The sequence below is a fragment of the Capra hircus genome, chromosome 5, assembly GCF_001704415.2.
Source record: "Capra hircus breed San Clemente chromosome 5, ASM170441v1, whole genome shotgun sequence".
In the NCBI taxonomy this organism is placed as follows: domain Eukaryota; kingdom Metazoa; phylum Chordata; class Mammalia; order Artiodactyla; family Bovidae; genus Capra; species Capra hircus.
In genome coordinates, this window is record NC_030812.1 from 48,834,154 (window position 1) to 48,860,864 (window position 26,711).

General features: G+C 41.9%; 1 protein-coding gene and 1 pseudogene across 2 annotated transcripts; one reads left to right on the top strand and one right to left on the bottom strand.

Annotated features, from left to right (window-relative positions):
- On the top strand, positions 49 to 23,489 carry C5H12orf66 (chromosome 5 C12orf66 homolog). Its single transcript, XM_005680225.3, has 3 exons — positions 49 to 336; positions 8,139 to 8,424; positions 19,590 to 23,489. The coding sequence occupies exons 1-3, from the start codon at positions 102 to 104 to the stop codon at positions 20,404 to 20,406; spliced, it is 1,338 nt and encodes a 445-aa protein (XP_005680282.2). The 5' UTR covers positions 49 to 101; the 3' UTR covers positions 20,407 to 23,489.
- On the bottom strand, positions 25,716 to 26,295 carry LOC102188656 (annotated as a pseudogene). The gene has a single exon (XR_001295680.2). The product of XR_001295680.2 is annotated as an anaphase-promoting complex subunit 15 pseudogene (transcript).

Genomic DNA, 26,711 nt, shown 5'->3' on the forward strand with positions numbered 1-26,711 from the left:
TGTGGCGGTTACGCGCACGTACGCTCGTGCGCACGTTCCCTGAGAACCCGGAAGTGCGAAGGAGAGGCGAGCCACGTGGGTGGAGCTGGAGCGCAGCTCGCATGGGGGAGTCTATCCCGCTGGCCGCCCCGGTCCCGGTGGAACAGGCGGTGCTGGAGACGTTCTTCTCTCATCTGGGTATCTTCTCTTACGACAAGGCCAAGGACAATGTGGAGAAGGAACGAGAGGCCAACAAGAGCGCGGGGGGCAGCTGGCTGTCGCTGCTGGCGGCATTGGCCCACCTGGCTGCGGCCGAGAAGGTCTATCACAGCCTCACCTACTTGGGGCAGAAACTAGGTACCTCCGCCCCGCCCCCCGGTGCCCCTGGAGGAGGAAGGAAAGGGAGTATATTCCCCGATCGGCAGTGGCTTGGGTTCCCAGTCTCTGTCACTCGTAGCCGCTGGCTCAACTCTGCACTCCCAGGTCTCCTCCCACCGATCCCTTCCTTCCTTCGGCTTCCACAAACCCCGCCCACGGGCCTGCGCGGCAGTTAGATTGGCCAACTGGGTGGATGTTCTTTGCAGGGCTGTGCTCCGAAAGGATGGCTGTATCCATTTTTCTCATGCATGGATTGGTGCCATAAATGAGAAGTTACGCAAACTCGCTCTCTAACCAGTGACACTGCGGCGAGAGGAGCAAAACTTGGCAGTACAACCTAGTTAGAATTAATAAACACTATTGTCTGGCCTCTTAAGGCTAAGGCCGAGAGAATTACAGATGGAGTCCTACCCCGTCTTCGTAGACCCTCAATAAACATTTAATGAATGAAGAAAAAAAAAAATACTGGACAGGAAAGGCAAGAAATATGCCTAACTCTAACAAGAGGGGTCTTACAGAGAAAATGGTAAACACGCTTATCATCCCACGATAAATCTTGCCCCTGAAAATCAAATGCAGGAGCTGATTCAGCTGATTTTCACTAGTAGAAACAAACAATATGAGTAGAACAGAAAGAAATAATATATGTGAAAGCCAAAGGCTATACATATAAAGTATTACTACTAATAATTACCGATATTATGAATTCCAGAGTTTTTAAAAGTCTTTTTAGTGCTTTGGCCTGTTTTAGACTCTTTAATATCAGAGGCACAGGGTCTGGTATGAATGAAGGACATATGTACAATGTAAAATAGAAGACTACAACTGTGTGCAGATTCCAGTTTGAGTTTTTTTCCCCCACTTTCCTTATATTGCCAGAAGGTGACCCTGTATATCTTGCTTTCTGTAAACACCCAAGGGGCAGGACTTTCTGAGATCTTTGCTTTAGCTTTTCAAACAGTATCTTGTTATTTAGTGTGCGGACTTGTTGGCAAGAATTAGTCAGGTAGTTTCACCTTCTGTATTTTTTCCTCCTTTCCTACAATGGCACTTTCCATAAATTTACAATTGCTGTTGCATTATTGTAATTCCCTTTCTACGGACTGGCAAATTGTGTGTGTGTGTTAAGCTGTGTGAGTAGGTGACAGAGCCTGTACCAGAATACCTACCTTTGAACTGTCAGATTGTGTTTGTAACCATATGACTTATAAAAAATTGTAGCTATATTGTAATTTACATACTATGTATTATGTAATTTACATATTATTATGTATATATGAAAATGGAGACGATCCTGGCTATAAAATTGATGGTGGGTAATTTTCTGGCAGTTTTGGTGTTTTTAGATTCCCCTGCCTCATGAAGATTGGTAACTGATCCCAGGGTCACGTTTCTTAGGTGTTTTCTTTTAGCTCACCTATGAGAATTTGGTAACCTGTGCCCTCACTCCCCAGAAAAATATATGTGTAATACAATTTTGCATATAACCTGAAAATATTCAGTCGGATTTCCTAAAGCCTATGTATGTTGTTGTTATTGTTTAGTTGCTGCTGCTGCTGCTAAGTCGCTTCAGTCGTGTCCGACTCTGTGTGACCCCGTAGACGGCAGCTCACTAGGCTCTGCTGTCCCTGGGATTCTCCAGGCAAGAACACTGGAGTGGGTTGCCATTTCCTTCTCCAATGCAGGAAAGTGAAAAGTGAAAGTGAAGTTGCTCAGTCATGTCTGACTCTTAGTGGCCCCATGGACTGTAGCCCACCAGGCTCCTCCATCCATGGGATTTTCCAGGCAAGAGTACTGGAGTGGGGTGCCATTGCCTTCTCCGTTAGTTGCTGAATCACGTCCAACTCTTTCTATCTCATGGACACTAGCTTGCTAGGCTCCTCTGTCCATGAGATTTCCCAGGCAAGAATACTGGAGTGGGTTGCCACTCTGACTCAGAGACTGAAACCATATCTTCAAGCAGATTCTTTACCCGCTGAACTACTTGGGGAACCCATAGCCTATGTATGCTGCTGCTGCTGCTGCTAAGTCGCTTCAGTCATGTCCTGTGTATAGACCTCAGTTAAGAAATCCAGTCTAAAGTAGATTTCTAAAAAAAAAAAAAGGGAAAGAAATCTACTCTAGTTTACATTGTATGTGCCTGGCTTTATGTGCCTGATGTGCATAAGAACATGCGCGAGGCCATCACTGTCTTTGACTTGGATTCTGTGAAGTGGCTCTTATTATGTAAAGTGATTAGTTCTACAAGGACCCCAGCTTGCATGGCTGAGCCTGAGGGCTGTGCTTTGAAATTGATCCACAGAGCAATTTACACTATGAAACATCCTCAGGGCTATTGAGGCTCCCAGCTGATCTGTCATTTCAGAATAAATGTTCTGAAAATGGCATGTTTAATGCCTCATAACTTATTCCCATATACAGTAAATGTAGGTTCGAGATGTAAAGTTTTAACTCTGCAAATACCTTATGGTTTTTCGGTATGGGAATGTTTGTGGTATCAACGTGCTTACAATATGACTTCTTGATTATTGAGTTGATGCTCCCATTTTCTTAAAAACTTGGGAAAATTTTTGTGTTGCCACTTAACACAGTCCCTTGTTCTTCAACTACTTTGCTGTTTAGAATACTTATCTGGGTTTCTTTAAAAAGCAAAACAAAAAGTTTATCTGTACCTTTTGAACATATAGAAAGCATGGTTTTAAAAAGTGAGTCTTTTTAACCCTACTTTTGTGACTGTTTATTGGAGGCCTTAGCCGTGAATCCTGATTATGAATGAAAGGATGGGACTTTAGACAAAGGACAGAACTGACAGGGAGCCTTCTGTTCCTGTTTTGGTCAGTTGGAGAACTCTGGGGCAAGTACTTATCTTATAGCCTTCTCCATACTCTGAGGGGAGAATATACTTATTTGGGAAAAGAAAGTATGGTGACTCAATACCTGTGAAAACAAAACCAACTGGTGTCATTTGCAGGGTCTCCAAAGAGTTCTCGTACCATAGTGCTTTATGTCTCAGCACGGAGGACTCAATGAGATCAAAGTGAGAGATGAGAAGTGATTTATAAGAATAGGACTGTTGTGAGGCTTACAAGCGGGTGGGTGAGAAAAGCTGCCCCTTGTGAACTTAGCTATAGTTTTATAATCAAAGGAAAAGTAGCAAGGAGAAGAACTCCCTAGTCTTCCTTGAGTAGACGTCATGCTTCCATCATCGGCTCCTTCTCCAGGTTGGGCAGGGGAGTTTTCTTGTCCAAACATGGTCAAGCTAGGTCCACAAATCATTGTTTTTTATGTGTCAGAGAGTGTGTCAAAGTGGTGATCATTAACTTACTGAGCTCACTGGGCAATCTGTGAGGCTCATGCCTCCATTGTTTTATTGTTTGGGGGCTTGTCTCATGCTTCTGCAGCATGGTTTTGTTACTAAGCAAGCCTGCTTGGTTTTGTGTTTAAGCAAACCTGCTTTTTTGAATAATCAGTAACTTACAAGGGTCTCCCATATTTTTCCACTTATAATCGCCTAGTGGTTTTAACTTTTTAATTCCCTACTTTGCCCCTTTCACTCTATTGCTATCACTTGTGGAGGACTTTAGAAGGTCATACTTTTCTCCCCTTTGTTTTGTTGTTGGAGAGTTTCCTCGACATGGTTGCTGGAAGTTACCATGGTAGAAAATGACTTACCTTGAGAACTGATGTTTAAAGATTATCATTAGCAAGAAATTGTGGATCAAAATATGCTTAGAAATTTTGCATGCTCCTTTAATATACTTGCTACTTGAAATTTCATGACATGAGATAGACTGTTGAAATCTTGAAAAATAATGAGCTTCATGAAAATAGACTTCTAGAAATAATTCAAAATAATTGTATTTTGTAAATTCAAAAAACTGAGACAAGAAAGAAGTCTCGTGTCTCTGGTTCCTTGTTTCCCAGCATGAAGAAAGGCCACTCCCCATTGGATATTCCAGTCTCTGTGTGTGTGTGTGTATGTGCTTGTCAGGTCTGACTCTTTGCAACCCCCTAAACTGTAGCCTGCCAGGGTCCCCTGTCCATGGAATGTTCCAGGCAAGAATACTGGAGCGGGTTTCTTTCTCTAAGGGATCTTCCCCACCCAGGGATTGAACCCGAGAGTCTCCTGCATTGGCAGGTGGATTCTTTACCACTGAGCCACCTGGGCTTCCCATTCCTTAGCAGGACAGTCACCAGATAGGCTTGTGCTCCTGAGAGAGCTTTGAGAAAAAAGACCCATTTAAAAGAAATGAATTGGTGGTCTTTCCCTTCCTTAAAGTGTCAGTTAGCTTGATTTCACATACTAGTAGTGTATGTTTATTGATAAGCTTTAAAAGCTATTCTTTATGTGGTGTTTCCACATCAAATGCATGTGTGCATGTTTAGTTGCTCAGTTGTGTCCAACTCTTTGCGACCCCATGGACTGTAGCCCGCCAGGCTCCTCTGTCCATGGAATTCTCCAGGCAAGAAGGAGTGGGTGCTGTTCCCTTCTTCAGGGGATCTTCCTGTCCGAAGGATCGAATCCAGGCCTCCTGCACTGCAGGTGGATTCTTTACCATCTGAGCCACCAGGGAAGCCCTTCCACACCCCCTAGGTAACCCAGTTATCTATCAAGTAGCTAGCTGTTCTTTTTCCAGTACTTGAAGCTCCCAATTGACCACAGAGTTGCAGAAGCCTGACTCTAGTTTTGAGAGCTTCTTTTGTTTTTAATTGGAAGATAATTGCTTTACAATGTTGTGTTTGTTTCTGCCACACAACAACATGAATCAGTCATATGTATACGTATGTCCTCTCCCACTTGAACCTCCCTCCCACCACAGCCCCCATCCCACCCCTCAAGATTGTCTTGGAGCACCAGGCTGAGCTCCCTGTGTGATACAGCAGCTTCCCACAGCTTTCTATTTTACTATGCTACTTTCTCAATTCGTCCCACCCTCTCCTTTGCTGTGTCCACAGGTTTGTTCTCTATGTCTTTGTCTCAATTACTGCCCTGCAAGTAGGTTCATCAGTACTGTTTTTCTAGATTCCATACTTATGTGTTAATATATGATATTTGGGGCTCCCTAGGCAGCACTAGTGGTATAGAACACACCTACCAATGTAGGAAACAAGAGATGAGAGTTTGATCCCTGGGTTGGGAAGATCCCCTGGAGGAGAGCATGGCAACCCACTCCAGTATTTTTGCCTGGAGCATCGAATAGACAGAGGAGTCTGGCAGGCTATGGTCCATTTGGTCACAGAGTCAGACACGACTGAAATGACTTAGCACCCACACAATATTTGGTTCTCTCTTTCAAACTTACTTCAGTCTGTATTACAGACTATAGATTCATCCATCTTAGTTCACCTGACTCAAATTCATTCCTTTTTATGGGCTTCCCAGGTAGTGCTAGTGATAAAGAATTTAAGAGACGTGGGTTTGATCCCTGGGTGGGCAAGATCCCCTGGAGAAGGAAATGGCAACCCACTCCAGTATTCTTGCCTGGAAAATCCCAATGACAGGGGAGCCTGGCAGGTTTTAGTCCATAGGGTCGCAAAGAGTCAGCCATGACTGGAGCAACTTAACACAACACACACACACACAGCATTTCATTGTACATATGTACCACAACTTCTTTATCCATTCATCTGTTGATGGATATCTAGGGTTGCTTCCATGTCATAACTATTGTAAATAGTGCTGCAGTGAATGCTGGGGTGCATGTGTGTTTTTGAATTATGGTTTTCTAAGGGTCTGTGCCCAGTAGTGGGATTGCTGGGTTGTATGGTAGTTTTATTCCTAGTGTTTTAAGAAGTCTCCCTATGGTTCTCCATAGTGGCTGTATCAATTTACATTCTCACCAACTGTGCAAGAGGGTTCCCTTTTCTCCACATACTCTCCAGCATTTGTTGTCTATAGATTTCTTAATAATGGCTGTTCAGAATGGTGTGAGGTGATACCTCACTGAGATTTTGATTTGCATTTCTCTGATAATGAGCGATGTTGAGCATCTTTCATGTGTTTATTGGGAGAGCTTCTTACATCAGTTAGAAATGGGAGGAAAGTGAAAGTCGCTCAGTTGCTCAGTCGTGTCCGACTCTCTGCGACCCCATGGACTATATAGTCCATGGAATTCTCCAGGCCAGAATACTGGAGTGGGTAGCTTTTCCCTTCTCCAGGGGATCTTCCCAACCCAGGGGTCGAACGCAGGTCACCCGCATTGTGGAGGGACTCTTTACCAGCTGAACCACAAGGGACACCCAAGAATACTGGGGTGTGTGGCCTGTACCTTCTCCAGCGGATCTTCCTGACCCAGGAATCGAACCAGGGTTTCTTGCATTGCAGACAGATTCTTTACCAACTGAGCTATCAGGGAAGCCTGACCATCAGCATAGGTTTGCTCAAAGTTGAGGGGGTTTTCAGGACATGGCACTAAGGATTTCCTGAGAAGCTAGATTTTTAGTACTAAAACCTGGACAGTCACAGATAGACCGGGGCAAGGTGGTTGCCATAGTAGTAAGGGATATAAGAATCCTTTCTTGAAATACAAACTGGGCAATGAATTGTGAAATGTTTCATTCATTAAGAGAAAATTTTACAAAAGTCTTGATATGTAACTTTCCCTCCTAACTGGTATGTTTAGAATACTAACTCATTCATTAAAGCTTTCTGTAAATTATCAGCAGAGAATTTAAACTGTCCTTTGTCTCTGAGATTTTTAATATTCCTAAGACTTCCTGTTTTAAACCTGTTCTGTTTCTTTTTGTTCTCCTAATGTCTTGCCTCTGAGCCTTTGTTGGGGTCCAGAATTGCTTAAGACAACATCTATGAAACTGGCCCCAGAAATATAGTTTTTCATGTATTCATACAGAAGTAAAGAAATGATGTATATGCCATTTGAACTTTTTCGACTGTTATAAAGAATGTATTTGGCCTTACTTCTTGCTGATTTCCTTTGGAACCCCAGAGTTAATAGCAGCAGTTATTTATAATTGCTTCTTACTCTTAATAATTCACAATGTGGTACTTATTGTGCTGTAACCTATAGTGTCAACCTTGCTAAGAACACTAACGTTTCCTTTTTTTCTCCTGGGATCCCAGTAGGCTGTGTTTTCCATTTTCTAGTATAGCTTAAAAGAAAAATAAAACTCCAAAGCCAAGATGAAGTTTTCTGATATACCAGGAATAACAACAATGTCTCATAATTGGGTATTCTCTTTTGTTTTAAATTCCTAAATGTGGAAGGAGGGCTCTTTAGAACCAGGTTCATGTCACTTGCCAAGTTAACTATCCTCTGAATTAGATCTGAATCCTTCATTGAAGTGGGGTTGGCACGTGGGTAAGGAAAACTCAGTGGTAGTCTAACTGCCAATGCAGGAGACGTCGGTTTGATCCCTGGGTCGGGAAGATCCCCTGGAGAAGCAAATGGCAACTCACACCAGTATTCTTGCCTGGAATACCACCAGGGAAGCCCATTCCTGCCTGGAGAATCCCGTAGACAGAGGAGTCTGATGGGCTACAGTCCTTGGGGTTGCAAGAGTCAAACATGACTTAGCGGCTAAACAACAAGGCAACAGGAAAATCATACACAGGTCCATTGCTACACAAATGAGTGATACCAGGCATCCGCTTAACTTACTCTCCAGTGAAATTACGAATCACAAAATATGTAGAAGTCAGAGAATACGGTAGATGAAAAATCATTGAGCTCAGTGGTTTGGATTGTTTCCTTCTGGATGCTGGCAAGCATTCTGTGGGTCTGGTTTCTCTTCCTTACCTGCTTCCGTCATTTGCCTTCCAGGGGGCCAGTCTTTCTTCAGCAGGAAGGATTCCATTCGCACCATCTATACTTCCCTGCACAACGAGCTGAAGAAGGTGGTGACTGGCCGTGGTGCCTTCGGAGGGACCGCTCCGCACGTGGAAGAGCTCCTTTCCCACCTGTCAGAGCAGCTCTGCTTCTTTGTTCAGGCTCGCACGGAGATCGCAGACTTCTATGAGAAGATGTACACTCTCAGCACACAGAAGTTCATCAATGCTGAAGAGCTTGTTGGCCTTTTGGACACCATCCTCAAGAAATACAGCTCCAGGTCAGTGTAGGTGAGGAGGGAGGGATGGGATGGGGCAACCTTGCAATTTCACGCAGAGTCTCATAGAATAATTGTGAGGGAGAAATGGCTGTATTGCATTTTATATATGTTAATTAGTCAACAGGCATACATTGAGCAGGGCTTCCCTGGTGGCTCAGTGGTAAAGAATCTGCGTGCCAGTGCAGGAGACACAAGCTACCTGTAGAGAAGTGAGATTGGTTGTGATGTATTACTTACTGCCAGATCCAAAGAGCAATTCCAAAAGAATTTGAATGGTGCTGTGGACATCATTGACGGTGAATGACTCAGTTTTATTTTGGGGTCCTTGGAACCTGGCATAGAGCCTTGCACATAGTAGGTGCTCAGTAATTTTATGATGAGCTAAAAGGAAAGTGATGACTTTGAAGAATACCACTCCTTTGGACTTAATGAGTTCAGATATGTTCGCTTAAAAAAGAAAGGCAGATATATTAATTTATATTCCCAAATGAAGGCTAATTAATGCTCATCTGATTAATAGATGAGTAGTGGGCAAAGTACAGAGATTAAAAGGGACTATATGGAGGAGGTAGAATCTGAGGAGACTTAAAAATTTTCTTAAATTTTATATTGGTGCATAGTTGATGAACAATGTTGTATTAGTCTCAGGTGTACAGCAAAGTGCTTCAGTTACACACATATATGTATCTATGCTTTTTCAAATTCTTTTCTCATTTAGATTATTACAGAATATTGAGCACCATTCCCTTTGTTGTACAGTAGGTCTTTGTTGGTTATCTATTTTATTTTTTTAATATTTCATTTTATTGGTGTATAGTTATTTACAGTGTTGAGTTAGTTTCAGGTGTACAACAAAGTGATTCAGTTATACACGTACATATATTTATTCTTTTTAAGATTCTTTTTTCTTATAGGTTATCACAGAATATTGGGTAGAGTTCCTTGTGCTAATACTAGGTCCTTGTTGATTATTTATCCCTTCTCCCCATCTTTGCCCTTTGGTAACCATAAGGTTGTTTTTGATATCTCTAAGTGTGCTTTTATTTTGTAAATAAGTTCGTTTGTATCTTTTTTAAATTAGATTCCACATATGAGTGATATCACATGATACTTGTCCTTCTCTGACTTACTTCACTTAACATGATAGCCTCTAGGTCTATCCATGTTACTGCAAATGGCATTGTTTTATTCTTTTTTACAGCTGAGTGATGTTCCATTGTATATGTGTACCACATCTTCTTTATTCCTTTGTTGATGGACATTTAGGTTCCTTCCATGTCTTGGCTATTGTAAATATTGCTGTAATGAACATTGGGATGCATGTATCCTTTTGGATTATGGTTTTCTCTGATACACACTGCTATATTTAAAATAGATATATAGATGTCAATCCCAAACTCCCAATCTATTCCTCTTTGAGAAGATTTTTAAGGGCTGGTAGGATTTTGAAAGCAAAGGTTGGTAGAAAGAACAGTTTCTTCATATCTGTGGTTTCTCCCTATTTGTGACTCCACATCCAAGGATGCAAAGTATTTACTGTTGAAAAAAATCTGCATGTAAATGGACCTGTGAAGTTCAAACTCATGTCATTCAAGGGTGAACTGTATTCTAAATTATCTTTTAATTTACTTTTAATAGGTAATATATTGTTGCTGTTCAGTCGCTAAGTTGTGTCCGACTCTTTGCAGCCCCACGAACTGCAGCACACCAGACTTCTCTGTCCATCACAGTCTCCCTGAGTTTGCTCAGACTCATGTCAATTAAGTCAGTGATACCATCCAGCCATCTCATTCTCTGTTGCCTGCTTCTCCTCTTGCCCTCAATTTTTCCCAGCATCAGGGTCTTTTCCAATATATTAACATGGCTCAAAATTTATAAAAGTGCAAAAGAATACAGTAGTGAAAATTTACCTTCTGCCCCTGTTCTTCAGCTAAATTCCCTTCCTGAGAGTCACTGAATATTAACAACATTTTTCTGGCATTCTCAAGAGATAGTCTATGCATATCAATACACACATTTTCTTTTTTTAAACAAATTTTACATGTTTTCAAATTTTCTATGTTTGGAAGTATTGTTTTATTTCTCCCTCAAATCCGATTAGTATATGTTGTCTCTTAATAATTTTCTTAAACCAAAAACTATAGTATAACTGGAGATATGATTCTTAGGATGAAGGATCTTATGTGGTCATTCCCAAATGCTAATGTGAAAGTGATTTTGTTGAACCATTTCAGGAGCTTAAGAAAAATACTTATATCAGGGCCCTTCTTTCCCAAGAGAGTAAGATCCAGCAATTCTGGATGGGGTATCCAGACACCTGTCTGTTTTAAAAGTTTCCTGTGACACTGATACATAAGTCTGCAAGAAAAATTGAATAAATAAGAGAATGATGCCAATACTGGATATATGGGGTATGGAGCCTTATCAGTGTGTGTGCAAGTGCTGGTGCGTCTGTTGTATCATAGTAATGAAGGTAGTAGTGGAGAAGGCGATGGCACCCACTCCAGTACTCCTGCCTGGAAAATCCCATGGACGGAGGAGCCTGGGAGGCTACAGTCCATGGGGTTGCCAAGAGTCAGACACGAATGAGCAACTTCACGTTCACTTTTCACTTTCATGCATTGGAAAAGGAAATGGCAACCCGCTCCAGTGTTCTTGCCTGGAGAATCCCAGGGATGGGAGAGCCTAGTGGGCTGCTGTCTATGGGGTCGCACAGAGTCGGACACGGCTGAAGAGACTTAGCAGCAGCAGCAGCAGTGGTTTAGTTGCTTCAGTTGTATCCAACTTTTGAGACCTTATGGACTGTAGCCTGCCAGGCTCCTCTGTCCCTGGGATCTCCCAGGCAAGAATACTGGAGTGGGTTGCCATTTGTTTCCCCATGGGGTCTTCCCAATCCAGGGATAGAACCCACATCTCCTACATTGCAGGTGGATTCTTTTCCACTGAGCTCCAGAAATTCCCCATAGTAATGAAAGGTTATTACTATTTAACTGTTTTTATTTTATTAGACTTGTGATTTATCAACTTTGAATCTTCTTTGAAACACCGCAACTTCTCAAAGCCCTGGGAATTTCTTCCACTGCAGTAGCAAAAGCCCAGATTTCATTCTTGCAGATCTTAGGGCACTTGTCTGTACCCCTCATCCTGCTGAGTGGATACTGATGGAGTTGGGCTGTAAGATAACACATGATCAATAAGTATTTTCAGCTATAGACATTCTCCACCAATGCTACCTTCGTCTGCTTAATAGGGAATTACTGATCACAGACACATCCTAGTCCAAAAATGATCTACATTTAGATGCTTTGGGTTAATTTGAGCAATATAAATTCTTTAGAATTATTGAAAAGTTGAAATTTTGTATAATATATTGATTTTGGGGGAGAAAGTAGAATTATTTTTGATACAAAGTAACATGATTTACCCTTTGCTTTCAGAGTTGAAGAGGAAGCATGTTTTGTTTTTTCCCCCTGGAAGCCAGTTGTGCTCAGAGTAGAATGGTGTTAAAGGTTTCCTCTTTTGGCAAACTTACTACATTGTTAAGCAAATAAAAATTCTTGTTTAAGAATCATAGTCATTTGTGATGCTGCATTTTAAATTGAACAATTAACAATCATTTGATTAATCATTAACGTTAATCATTCTGTGTGCCCTATAGAAAGAATAATACAGATTTAATTCTTTCAGGGTCAGTTCAGTTCAGTCTCTCAGTCATATCTGACTCTTTGACACCCCATGGACTGCAACATACCAGGCTTCCCTGTCCATCACCAACTCCTGGAGCTTACTCAAACTCATGTCCATCAAGTTGGTGATGCCATCTAACCATCTTATCCTCTGTCTTTCCCTTCTCCTCCTGCCTTCAGTCTTTCCCAGCATCAGGGTCTTTTCCAGTGAGTCAGTTCTTTGCATCAGATACTGGAGTTTCAGCTTCAGCATCAGTCCTTCCAGTTCTTTGGCGCTCAGCTTTCTTTATGGTCCAACTCTCACATCTATTCATGACTACTGGAAAAACCATAGCTTTGACTGGATGGACCTTTGTTGACTATCTAAATTGGTCATAGCTTTTCTTCCAAGGAGTAAGCGTCTTTTAATTTCATGGCTGCAGTCACTATCTGCAGTGATTTTGGAGCCCAAGAAAATAAAGTCTGTCACCATTTCCATTGTTTTCCCATATATTTGTGGTGAAGTGATGGGACCGAATGCCATGATTTTTGTTTTTTTGAATGTTGAGTTCAGGGGCAGGGTGTCTACTATTCCTTGAATACTTTTAAAGGGAAGTAGAACTTGGGTTTTTTCCCCAAGGAAGCATCAGTGGAACATTTTTTGATTCTGTAGATTTGTTGTGAATTTATTTACCTGTTATGTACAATGGGCATAAGAGAAAATTCTGGCTAATCTTTCTGTTTCATGGTTAAAGTAAAACTAGAATATTGATTATAAATGCAAATTAATATATACTCTCCTAAAACAAGAGCTTTTAATTGAAGTGCAATATTTTATGTTATTATACAATATAGTGATTCACAATTTTAAAATGATCTATCCCTTTTATAGTTATTATAAAATATTAGCTGTATTCCTTGTGTGGTTCCATGTACCCTTTTTATGCCACACCATGCAGCATGTAAGATCTTAGTTCCCCAACCAAGGATCTGCAATTATTCATTCTAGACAGCTTTTTAAAGTCCATCTGGTATAGCAATAATATTCTATTAAATGGTTTTTATTCTTTAATCATAATTTTATAGCTAGTATTTAAAGCACATTTTTAAAAATTGAGTTATATAAGTTTATTTGCCTTTGGTGGGGAGGGTTGAAGTGGAAAAGGATAGCTTTAAACCTTTGCCAGGCAAAGATAGACACACCAGGCTTCTGCCTTGAAAAACTAGGTGTTTCCTGTTTGCATTTTAGGAAGCACATTTTGTTTTTTAATCTGAATGCTTCAAATGACAGAATTCTCACCATAGGCAGAACTGTGATTTGGTTTATTAGGCTTTATGTGAAGAAAGCTGAGCACCAAAGATGTGATGCTTTTGAACTGTGGTGTTGGAGAAGACTCTTGAGAGTCCCTTGGACTGCAAGGAGATCCGACCAGTCCATTCTAAAGGAGATCAGTCCTGGGTGTTCATTGGAAGGACTGATGCTAAAGCTGAAACTCCAATACTTTGGCCATTTCATGTGAAGAGTTGACTCATTGGAAAAGACTCTGATGCTGGGAGGGATTGGGGGCAGGAGGAGAAGGGGACGACAGAGGATGAGATGGCTGGATGGCATCACTGACTCAATGGACATGAGTTTGAGTGAACTCTGGGAGTTGGTGACAGACAGGGAGGCCTGGCATGCTGCGATTCATGGGGTCACAAAGAGTCAGACACGACTGAGCGACTGAACTGAACTGAACTGATGTCCTTTTTCCTTCAAAAAAGATTTGTAATGATAACACTGTTAATGAAACAGTTGGTTGCATGTGTGTAGTTCAATAAGGTTAACTATTGCCCACTGAAAATTTCATAAGCAAAACCAACAACAGTGTGGTTTCTGTGGGGCACATTCTACTCTCTTTAATTGACATGCCTAGATCTTAACAGTGAAGACTCGAGGCTTTCCTGTGATCTTGCCCCAACCCAACTTCTCAAATTATCTAAGACCCATCAAATGCTTTAAATTGCATCCAAACTCTGAGTGAAAAGAAAGCAGCTTCAAAGAGAAAACAGGATTTTAAGCAGAAAGTGAAAGTGAAGTCGCTCAGTCATGTCCGACTCTTTGCGACCCTATGGACTGTAGCCTACCAGGCTTCTCTGTCCATGGGATTTTCCAGGCAATAGTACTGGAGTGGATTGCCATTTCCTTCTCCAGGGGATCTTCCCAACCCAGGGATCGAACCTGGGCCTCCTGCATTGTAGACAGACGCTTTACTGTCTGACTTCCAGAAGCCCCCCCTAAAAAAACCAAAAACAGTCCACAATCTAATGCATTCCCCATAAGTATTTGCTATTTCCTACCTTAGTTCCTGTTACTTAGTTCGCTTAGAATATGCTTGAATTTGTATCGGAGGAAATACTACCTCTTCCCTTTACCCTTTTTTCTAGCTGGGGACCCTTTAGCAAAAGACAGATTAATGCGAGAAAAGCATACAAATGTATTTAATATAGTTTTAATGTGGCCTGGGGGCTTCCCTCATGGCTCAGAGGTAAAGAATCCACCTGCCAATGCAGGAGACACTGGTTCAATCCCTGGGTCAGGAAGATCCCCTGGAGAAGGAAATGGCAACCCATTCCAGTATTCTTGCCGGGGAAATGGACAGAGGAGCGTGGTGGGCTACAGTCCATGGGGTCGCAAAGAGTCAGACACGACTTAGCAACCAAACAACAATGTGGCCTGGAGTCTTCTTAAGGAAATGAAGATCCAAATAAGTTGTTAAACCCGTGTTTTTATGCTAGATTTGATGATGAGTGAGAGTTGTGGGGAAAAGTGGTATGAGCCAAGTTTCCTGAACTGGGAGGAACCGCAAGGCCTGTTAGTTCAGATTTCTTTCCGTGACCTTTTGTCTTTGGAGATAAGAATGTTCCTTTCCTCAGGGTACAAGGAGGGGCCCTCTTACTGGAGGGTTTTATTACCTGCTTCAGGAGAGGGCCAGAAACTCCTTCCTGCACATGTCATTTCTCAAATTCATTCAGCTTAAAATCGTCAATATACCAGGATGCCATAGAGTTCTATCTTGTATCAGTTGTTGCCACAATCATTCTGTATAACAGACCATCCCCAAAGTCACACTTTCAGGCAGACAGGTCAACTGGGAGTTGTCTGATGTAGGCTGGGCTCAGCTGGATAGCTGTGCTGAACACATTGCTCTGAGTGGGCTTGGCTTTTTGTTGTGAGCTGTGGGCTTAGTCAGCTACACGTGTGTTCATTCTGAGCCCAAGGTTAGAGCGGAAGCAGCTACCTATGGTGAGGACCCAAGTGCAAAAGAACAAGCCCAGTCAAGCTCATGTTAAGCTTTTGCCTGCATCGGATCTGTTAACATCCCTTTGGCAAAAGCAAATCACATAACCAATCCATGGTCCAGGGTGGGAAAGTACGCCACCTCTGGTGGGAGGGCTGCAAAATCACACAGCAAAGGGGGTGGAATTGGGGTGGTTAGGAATTTGGGGCTTGAAATTTAAGCTTTGTGGGTCAGTTTAAACCTGTCTCCTCCATGGCCTGCACAACCTTTCAACCAAAAGGAATTGTTCCTTTTTCTAAACTGTTACTTGATCTGTACCCATCCTGAGAGAGATGTTGCTTCCTACCTGTACCCATTCCTAACGCCTCCTTCCACCAGGTTAAGTCCTGTAGGGCAAACCTTTGGCTAATTCATCTTCATTTCGTCAATGTGTTTGTATCTAAAAACTAGTAAATAGTTGTTTTAAGTGGGATTATAGATTTTTTTGAATGTGGTGAAATTTATGTAACATAACATTTACTGTTTTAATCATTTGTAGGTGCACAGTTCTGTGACATGCCCTATATTCACATTGTGCTCCAGCTTTATTTTTCATCAGCCCTCTGCCTTCTCACATGCGTGGGCCTCCATGCTTCTTTTGGAAGGAGCTGCTTGGTGGGGAGCTGTGAAGGAAGCAGTGCATGCTTGAGTTCTCTCTCTCTTCTTCTGTCTTCTCTTTTGGCTTTTATTTGGAGCAGGTCTTCTCTGCAAATAGTTGTCAGTGTATTCTGTACTCAGACTCCTTCAAGCTCGCTGCCATAGCTGAGGTGTGTGTTTTTGGATTACGATTTAACAGACCACCACCACCACCCACCCCATGGTCTGAGATGTGAATAGGTATAAGGCACAGGGCAGGAATGGGAAGATGATACAACGTAATGCTAATCTCAAAGTCTTGGCAGAATAACATCAACATGAAATTTTAGCTCTTCTTGAAAAGATGAAAAGTAGCTTCGCCGTTCACGTTCATCCTAATAAACATTGAACATTTAAACACTTTTAGTATGTTTATGGAAGAGCTTGTATGGAATTCTTTCTAAAGGTTGGTACAGAGAATTCATTTTCTTTCAAGGAGAATATTGGATATAAATGATTTCCAATTGGAAGCAGAAAAATCACTTTGAGTACTGTTACTTGTGATAGAATGATACCATTTTCCCGTTAACAGTCTTACTGTGTTCATAGTTCCTTGGCAGATTTTTCTTGATACCCATGATTACAGAATATTGTGATGCTTAAGGCTTATTAACTGTCAAGTTGCCTAAAGGCTAAGGTGGTAGGAGCATTTCTTAGAATGCAAAGATTTTGAGACATGCTATAGTGTATGTAAGTGTATGTGTGTGTGTGTTAGACTTTCCTAATGTTTATTTCGAAGCATGTAATGTTTGAAGAGTCCAAATTAGTTAATTGAGTACTTGAGCCAGAGGATTTTTAAAAGACACTTTTATTTATTTTTCTGCACCAGGTCTTTCATTGCGGCATGTGAACTCTTAGTTGCTGCGTGTGGGGTCTAGTTTCCTGACCAGGGATTGGACCCCTTCTGCACTGGGAGCACGGAGTCATAGCCACTGGCCCCCAGGGAAGTCCCTTTGCTAGAGGATTTGAGATCCGGTTTATTTTCCAGTAGTCATGTATGGATGTGAGAGTTGGACTATAAAGAAAGCTGAGTGCCGAAGAAGTGATGCTTTTGAACTGTGGTGTTAGAGAAGACTCTTGAGAGTCCCTTGGACTGCGAGGAGATCCAACCAGTCCATCCTAGAGGAAATCAGTCCTGAATATTCATTGGAAGGACTGATGCTGAAGCTGAAACTCCAATGCTCTGGCCACCTGATGCAAAGAACTGACTCATTGGAAAAGACCCTGATGCTGGGAAAGACTGAAGGTGGGAGGAGAAGGGGACAACAGAGGATAAGATGGTTGGATGGCATCACCGACTCAATGGGCACGAGCTTGAGTAAACTCTGGGAGTTGGTGATGGACAGGGAGGCCTGGCATGCTGCAGTCCATGGGGTCTCAAAGAGTTGGACATGACTGAGCGACTGAACTGAATTTATCCTTCTGATTCTTTCAGTGCCTTATTAGACTACACCCTCCATCCATGTTTTAGCTTCCCTTTCCTAGAGGATGTTGACTATAAAATGCTAGTAATACAAAAAACAATGTATTATTGTTATGTGAATAACTGCATCCTATTTATCACATGATAATCAGTTTCTACCTTATAATAGTCAACCTAGTTTGGGATCTCGTAATCATAATCTCATATTTTTAGGGTTTTAAAAACTCTAGATATACTTGTGATGATTTTTTTCCTAATTGTTTAATTGATAACCAAAATTTTCCTCTTCAACCAGGGCCAAAACAGATGTGTGTGAATCTTCTGTCTCTTTGACAGCATGTTGTTGCTGTCGTTCAGTCACTAAGTCACATCTGACTCTTTGCAACCCCATGGACTGCAGCACGCCAGGCTCCTCTGTTTTCCACTATTTGAGTTTGCTCAAATTCATGTCCATTGAGTCAGTGATGCCATCCAAGCATCTCATCCTCTGTCGTCCCCTTCTCCTTCTGCCCTCAATCTTTCCCAGCATCAGGATCTTTTCCAGTGAGTTGGCTCTTCACATCAGGTGGCAAAGTATTCAAGCTTCAGCTTCATCATTAGTCCTTCCAATGGATACTAAAGGATGATTTCCTTTAGGATTGACTGGTTTGATCTTGCAGTCCATGGGACTCTCAAGCATCTTCTCCAGCACTGCAATTCTTTGGCACTCAGCCTTCTTTATGATCCAACTCTCACATCCGTACTTGACTACTGGAAAAGTGAAAGTGAAGTCGCTCAGTTGTGTCCGACTCTTTGTGACCCCATGGACTTTAGCCTACCAGGCTTCTCCATCCATGGGATTCTCCAGGCAAGAGTACTGGAGTGGGTTGCCATTTTCTTCTCCAGGGTATCTTACTGACCCAGGGATTGAACCCGGATCTCCTGCATTGTAGGCAGATGCTTTACCGTCTGAGCTCCTAGGGAATCCCCATAGTAAGTGTAAATATGAAATTTATCTATAGGTATATGTATAAAGTATGGTATAGTCACAGTACTAAGTCACAGTATAAACTGTAATTCTTACTGTAGATCATGGCTAAAATTTTTAAAAAGCATTTTGTCTAGGAAAAATAGGAATGAAATCACAGTATTATCTTAACTTTCTTTGTGATATCGTCTCATTTCTAGTTATGTAATTTCTGGGGAAACTGAGGACCATGGGAATGTGGATCAAACTGAGGAGGGTCTAAGTTCAAGGAAGGTGAACTTGCACAGGTTATTAAAAGGCCTTGTTTTTAGATTTTATCCTGAGATAAATGGAAAGTGATTGAAGTATAAAATTTTAAAAATTTAGCCACCATTTTGTTTGTAACTGTGATTAAATTATGAAGGGAATTTGGGAACTAGGATTGAATAAGGGCTTTCTGGTAAGTGTTCTATTCCTTTAATAAACATTGATTGATTGCATACTATGTTTCAGATATTGGTTTATCATCTCTACTCCCATCTGAAAAATAGGTTTTATAATCCTTTTGGAGTTACTGTGAACATTAAATAAGGTGATATGTGTTATGTGCACATTTAAGAGATATTTCAGTGACCTTTTCTTTGCCTTTTTAGGATCTAAGCCTGAAATAGAATGTCTTGTTTCGTGATACAATTCCTGGAATAAATAAACTTCAGAGAGACTTATAACAGAAATTACCTGGCAGTCCAGTGTTTAAGACTCAGTGCTTTCACTGCCCAAGTTCAACCCTGATCAGGGAATTAAAATCCCACAATCCGTGTGGCATGGCCCAAAACAAACAAACAAAATGAAACAAACAAAAGCTGAGAAAGACTTATAGCTAATTCAGTTTCTCTTTATTTGAAAAGAAAGTAGCGACTATTCTCAATTTCTTTTTGTAACATCAGGCTCTTCCCATGGGAGACTATAACACTGATATAATCCTGAGATGGTGAAGTTGTCAGAACGATTGTTTAAATAAATCAACATGGAATCTTTCAGTCTTTCCCTCCCCTGCCCGCAAACATAATATTGTTTGTCTGACCACATTGGTTGTTTTTTTTTTTTTGAGGATAGAAAATGTCACCGTGGGGTCACATTTCCACTTAACGTGTTCATTTCCCTTCTCACTTTAGATTTCACCACCCCATCCTCAGTCCTCTGGAAAGCAGTTTCCAGCTGGAGGTCGACGTCCTGAGTCACCTCCTGAAGGCCCAGGCTCAGGTCTCCGAGTGGAAGTTTCTCCCGTCCCTGGTGAACTTGCACAGCGCTCACACCAAGCTGCAGACTTGGGGCCAGATCTTTGAAAAGCAACGGGAGACCAAGAAACATCTGTTTGGAGGGCAGTCTCAGAAGGCCGTTCAGCCCCCACACCTTTTCCTTTGGCTGATGAAACTCAAAAACATGCTTCTTGCCAAATTTAGCTTCTACTTTCACGAGGCGCTGAGCCGACAAACGACTGCTTCAGAAATGAAAGCGCTGACTGCAAAAGCCAGCCCCGACCTCTTTGGAAAGATTTCCAGCTTCATCAGGAAATACGACGCTGCCAACGTGTCCTTAATCTTCGACAACCGAGGTTCTGAGAGCTTTCAGGGTCACGGCTATCACCACCCCCATTCCTACAGAGAGGCTCCCAAAGGAGTGGATCAATATCCGGCTGTGGTGTCTTTGCCCAGCGACCGGCCTGTCATGCACTGGCCCAATGTCATCATGATCATGTCGGACCGCACGTCCGACCTGAACAGCTTGGAGAAAGTGGTCCACTTCTATGATGACAAAGTTCAGAGCACCTACTTCCTCACCCGCCCAGAACCTCACTTTACCATTGTTGTCATTTTTGAGTCAAAGAAATCGGAGAGAGACTCCCACTTTATTTCTTTCCTTAGTGAGATCTCACTTGCCCTTAAGAACCCCAAGGTTTTTGCAAGTCTAAAACCTGGATCCAAAGGTTAGCAGGTGGTTTGTGTGAAAGGTATTCAAGACTGGGTATTATGTTCTTAATTGCTCTAACGATCTACAGTGGTCTATGATTAGAGGTTCCACCCCCACCCCAACCTGGCACCCCTCCCCACCCCTCCCCCACCCCATGCTTCTTGCATTTCTAAATTCAGGACAAACCCTGCCTGATTGCATTGCACCCTTTATAAGCAATTATGGCCAACTGAATTACATATCCAAAGAGTAGTCTAGGAGGTGGTCATGGATGCTGGTCTCTGCAGTACAGCAAGGTATTTTTTTTTGGCGTTTTCTTCTATTTTCCTGTATTTCATGTAGACTAATATTTATTGGCCTTTGATTCTTATTTCCAGATGTTTTATGTTGTTCCAAACATTGTATTCCAATGTAGTTTCAAGCGCCCTGTCTTTCCCTGCCCCCCCCCCCTTCCTGGATGAGTAACTGAGATACTATGTAAAACAGCTTTTTTAAAATCAAGGAATATTTTCCAGCTCATGAATTAGCAAATTAACATGAAACTTTAAGTTTTGTGATCAGCAAATTAATATTTTTGATGCCACAATTAGGGTCTTGATGAGAAAGTTCTATCAATTTTTGAAATTGACAGTGAATCAGAATGGTAGCAATAGCATCTGTTTTTTTTTAACAGTTCCAAAGATTCTCAGGGCAACTTTAATAGCCAAGGTTGCCTTTGGGATGACCTGCACATCTAGCTGCATTTGTTTTTACCCTTATAAAGTTTGAATTTTTCACTGTTTTAAGGTTAGTGTAAGCCATTAAGTGGTCGTTTCTTCCTTCTTCAGGAAAGGAGCGATTTGGCTCTCTGTTTGTCACCTTTCTGTTGAAATGCATGCTCATGTTTGGCTCCTCCCTGGTTATCTTTAGTCTGAAAAAGTAGGCAGTCTTGATTTTTCAGCCTCTTTTAGGCAACTTAACCTACTTCTGTAAAATCAAAATGGAGGTCTTGATACTTGCTAAAAATCTGTTGCGCATTCAAAAGGCCTCTTCGTAGTTGAGTAATCCACCTACAGTTAAGCACATCTCAACCTGGGTTTCATTCCTGTCTCCTCCACGTTATTTTTAGAAGCAGTGATACATCTTAACACATGCTTCCTTAACGCTTTCCTTCAGTAGGTGTTCACGGGGAAGGAGACAGATCAGTGAAGCCATAATGGGCCGTGGAGACCTTCCCTTCTAGGTTATTGATTGAGAATAAAAATAAGCCACAAAGAGTAATTGAGTAGTTACTATTTGATAGTTCCTTCAAAGCTGGTGTGCAGCATAATGATCAGAGCAGTCCCCTTTCTCATGATTGCATGGAGTCACGGTTTTTTACGGGGTGGCCACAGCAGGCAAGCTGGCAGCATTGGCCGAGACCAGAGAGTCTCTTGAGTCCATGTAGGAGGCCTGCCTATCTCAGACCAGACTCCCTGGTGGAAGAGCCCACTGGCCTATTTTCTGTGGAGAATGTGTGTTTTTCTTTTGTTTTTGTTTTTTTTTTTTTAAATATGATTTGTGAAAAGCCAGTTTGCTTTACATAGGAAGTAGAGATTTACTTCTGCATTTTATTCACTAAGATTCAATAAAAATCTGGGCCGATTTCACAACATTTAACTTACATAAAAAATTGAAAACAATGGGAACTAATTAGTCAAATCATTTTTCTTCCTTTTTGTGTTTTTCCAAGAAGCTGAAAAATATTCCTTGGTGTTCATGAATTTTTTTCCCCCCCTAGATGAAACCACCATTAGCCTTAATGATATGGTGTCCCTTTTACCTAAAAGAAATAGGCCTCAGTGGAGCATGGCAGAGAGTGTAAATAAAACATATATACAATATTTAAATACTGAGTCCTCGCCTAGAAAATATTTGAATTGTATATTTATTTTAAAACCTATTTTGGTTCAAGCCAGGAAACAAAGTCATTTTACTCTCTGAGATTTGTCCTTTGAAATCAGTAATGAAATGATCTATAAAGTCTATTCTTTGCTAATGTGAAGTGAAGTGAAAGTTGCTTAGTGGTGTCTGACTCTTTGTGACCCCATTCTCCAGGCCAGAATACTGGAGTGGGTAGCCTTTCTCTTCTCCAGGGGATCTTCCCAATACAGGGATTGAACCCAGGTCTCCCGCATCGCAGGCAGACTCTTTACCAGCTGAACCACAAGGAAAGCCCCAAAATACTGGAGATGGTAACCTATCCCTTCTCCAGGGGATCTTCCTGACCTAGGAATCGAACTGTCTCCTGCATTGCGGGCAGATTCTTTACCAAACTGAGCTATCAGGGAAGCCCCATGCTTTGCTAATGGGAAGAACAAATGCTCATATTTTCTGTAGAACATTTGCTTTGAAATATGTTTCTAAAGCACAACTTGATCAATGTTTATGGGTAACCAGAAGTGTAGTGAACAATTACCAAGCTTGCCAACAAGCCCATCAAGGAGTGTTTATTTCAGATCGCTGTTTGGACAGAGGGTGAACATTTATGACTTTGTTCTTTGGGTCCAGCCTGGTGTCTGACTGTGTCATCTTAGGGAGTATGACAGTAAAGCTAAATTCTTAACCCAGGAGCCAATATCCTGTTTATAAGTGCTCTGTACATTTGAAGATGCTAGAGAAAATTTACTTTGAAGAGAGAAAATAGTTATTTCAACCTCACTCCCAGTAGAGTCACTCAGGTGATTGTCAAAATAAGTTCACCCTTTGATCTAACAGCCAACTTGCAATTTTCTCTGGCAAGTTGGCCTCTGAGTTTGACTTCCTTATCTGTAAAATGGGAATAAGGAAATATGGTCTGCTTTTTCCAAAGGATGTGTAAGAATGAACTGAGATCACACATGTAAAAAATGCTTTGCAAACTTACTTGCGTTTGAATGCTGTGAAAATAAAAGATGAACCACTGTTTCTTTAAACTTTTCTGTTCTCATCTTTCTCTCCAGATTGGTGACAAACCTGTACTTTGACATTAAGTTTGAATGGTACTTAAAGAACTAGTTTAGAAGAGGAGGCAGATAAATGTCTAATCAACCCACCTGCTTTACTTATTTTAGAATCTTTGTGAAATGAAAGTCAGTCGTGTCCGACTCTTTGCGACCCCATGAACCATATAGTCCATGGAATTCTCCAGGCCAGAATACTGGAGTGGGTAGCCTTTCCCTTCTCCAGGGGATCTTCCCAACCCAGGGATCGAACCCAGGTCTCCCACGTTGCAAGTGGATTCTTTACCAATTGAGCCACCAGGGAAGCCCTTAGAATCTTTGTGGTTCTTCCCAAATTTTTATCATTGGTGGAAGCATCATTTCATTTCTGTTTTCTTACTGATATTTCTTAGTCTGGTTGCTCTATCAGTTATTGAGAAGGGTGAATTAAAATCTCCAGTTGTGACTATGGATTTCTTTATTTCTGTCAGTTTTCTGCATTTTGAATTCCTTTTATTAGTCGCATACACATTTATAGTTTTTCTTTCTCATGTATTAACCATTTTATCATTATTTAGCTTCCCACTTTATTTCCATTAGTACTCCTTGCTTTGAAGTCCATTTTGCCTCTTTTTTTTTTAAGAAAAATTAGGAATAGTTCCTTTGGCTGTGCTAGATCTTTGTTGTTGCATGAGCTTTCTCTAGCTGTGACGAGCAGCACCTACTCTCTAGTTTCAGTGTGAGGGCTTCTCATTGCGTTGGCTTTTCTTGTTGTGGAACACAGGTTCTAGGGCTCCCAGGCTCTAGAGCGTGGGCTTAGTAGTTGTGGCATACAGGCTTAGTTGCTCTACAGCCTGTGGGATATTCCCAGATCAGGGATCAAACACATCTCCTGCGTTGGCAGGCAAGTTCTGTACCTCTGAGCCATCAGGAAAGCCTTTGCCTCATTTTTATGGCCGTTCCAGCTTGCTTGTGTCCCCTGTTTGCTTGGTGTGTCTTTTTCAATCCTCTTACTTGTCATTTATTTGTATCATTGTTTTTCAAGCGTGTGTAGTGAGAACTAGAGAATACTAATTAAAGAGAGCAGTATCTGACGGTCTCTGCCTTTTGATTGAAATGTTTAGTTTATTTCTTCTATGAGGTTTTCAGAGTCAGGGTTTTGCTGATGGTATCCTCAAACCATTATTTAACAAGCTTTCTGTTCTCTTTTCTCTTCATGTTGGGAGTTAGATCAAGATGTTTGATCACGTTCAGTAATTGCTTTTTTTTTCTTTTGGTAGCAAGTGTTGTGCATTTTGGGCTTCCCACGTGGCACTAGTGGTAAGGAACCAATGCAGGAGATGTAGGAGATATGAGAGACAGGGTTTCCATCCCTGGTTGGGGAAGATCCTCTAGAGGAGGGCATGGCAACCCACTCCAGTATTCTTGCCCAGAGAATCTTATGGACAGAGGAGCCTGCCAGGCTATGGTTCAAAGGGTCGCCAAGAGTCGGACATGACTGAAGTGACTTAGCACGTGCACACACACACACACACACACACACACACGTTGTGTGTTTTATTAGACAGCTAATACCTGGCATTGCCTAAATTGGTTGTATTAGTAGAGGTTACAAAACTGTTGGATTCTAAATATGTCACTTTAATTTCATGGGGAAACAGTGGAAACAGTGTCAGACTTTATTTTTCTGGGCTCCAAAATCACTGCAGATGGTGATTGCAGTCATGAAATTAAAAGACACTCCTTGGAAGAAAAGTTATGACCAACCTAGATAGTATATTCAAAAGCAGAGACATTACTTTGCTGACTAAGGTCCGTCTAGTCAAGGCTATGGTTTTTCCTGTGGTCATGGATGGATATGAGAGTTGGACTGTGAAGAAGGCTGAGTGCCGAAGAATGGATGCTTTTGAACCGTGGTGTTGGAGAAGACTCTTGAGAGTCCCTTGGACTACAAGGAGACCCAACCAGTCCATTCTGAAGGAGATCAGCCCTGGGATTTCTTTGGAAGGAATGATGCTAAAGCTGAAGTTCCAGTACTTTGGCCACCTCATGCGAAGTGTTGACTCATTGGAAAAGACTCTGATGCTGGGAGGGATTGGGGGCAGGAGGAGAAGGGGACGACAGAGGATGAGATGGCTGGATGGCATCACTGACTTGATGGACATGAGTCTGAACTCCGGGAGATGGTGATGGACAGGGAGGCCTGGCGTGCTGCAATTCATGGGGTCGCAAAGAGTCGGACACAACTGGGTGACTGAGCTGAATTTCATTTATTAGACAAATCTGCAAAGAGGAACTACACCTCCAACTATTTAGTTACCTTGAAGAACAGCTCATAAAGGGGTGGCTAGATAAATGCTTTATTCTTTTGTCAGTTTTTATTTTTATTTTTTTTTTATTTTTCTATTTTCAGTCCTGTGTCTTTATTAAAGAAAGTTAGAGACTAGATCTGACAAACAAGGGGTGAGATGCTGGCTAGAAGGGAGTGGGCTGGGCTTAGGCCCTGGGGATTCAAGGGCAGACTGATGGCCTGGGAGGTACCAAGAAGATCAGGTCCTGGCAGCAGCTGAGGAAGTGCCTGAGGATGAGCATTCAGGCACTGGGGTGGGCCATGTAGGTGGGTGATCAGCTGGTTCTGCAGGGAGTCCAGGGCCGTCCTTGGACCCCTTTTCTTGAGACCACCTTTTCTGTCTACCTAGATCATCATCTGGTCCTGATCCTGTTCGTTGCCTTCCATGTCCACCTCACTGACCTCCCCGTCATCAGGTGACTCATTGTAGTCATTCATCTCATCCATGTCCTGCATGTCCTCGTCATCCTCTGAGTCCTCTTCACTGTCCTCGTCGTCGTCTTCCTCTTCCTCGTCGTCATAGTGCTCTGAGGCCGGCTTGCCAATAGGTACCAGGTTGTTTTTCTCTGCAATGCTCTGGAGTGCGCCGGGAGGCGGCAGCCAGCGGCAACCCGGAAGCATTTCTTTCTCTTGTCAGTTTTTAAAATAGTGAGTTGTACAGCATCTTCCAGAGACATTGAGGAGTTTATAAAGAAATGTGTAAGAATTTATAAGGATTTCTGCCTCTTGCCTCTTAGCTTTAACCCCAAATCTGAATCAAAGCGGCCATTTTTTCCACTTACCATAGACACTTTCATATAAAATATTACAACCTTCCCTTATTTCTTCTTCATGGTTGATTTTTCTCTCTTGATTACTGTTAACTCCTCTCCTCTACTTTTTTCCTTCCTCTCTACTTTCTAATACCTTCCTCAGCAATTCTACTTTAGCCACTAAAATTCTTCCCACTATGGCCATACCACCCTGAATGCGCCTGATCTCGTCTGAAATTCTTCCCATGCTTCAGGGAGCCAGTACCCTAGTGGTCTCTGACCCAA

Coding starts and splice junctions, on each gene's coding strand:
- C5H12orf66 (XM_005680225.3), top strand. CDS start 102: ATGGGGGAGTCTATCCCGCTGGCCGCCCCGGTCCCGGTGGAACAGGCG. Junction 337..8,138: donor CTACTTGGGGCAGAAACTAG/GTACCTCCGCCC, acceptor TTTGCCTTCCAG/GGGGCCAGTCTTTCTTCAGC. Junction 8,425..19,589: donor CTCAAGAAATACAGCTCCAG/GTCAGTGTAGGT, acceptor TTCTCACTTTAG/ATTTCACCACCCCATCCTCA.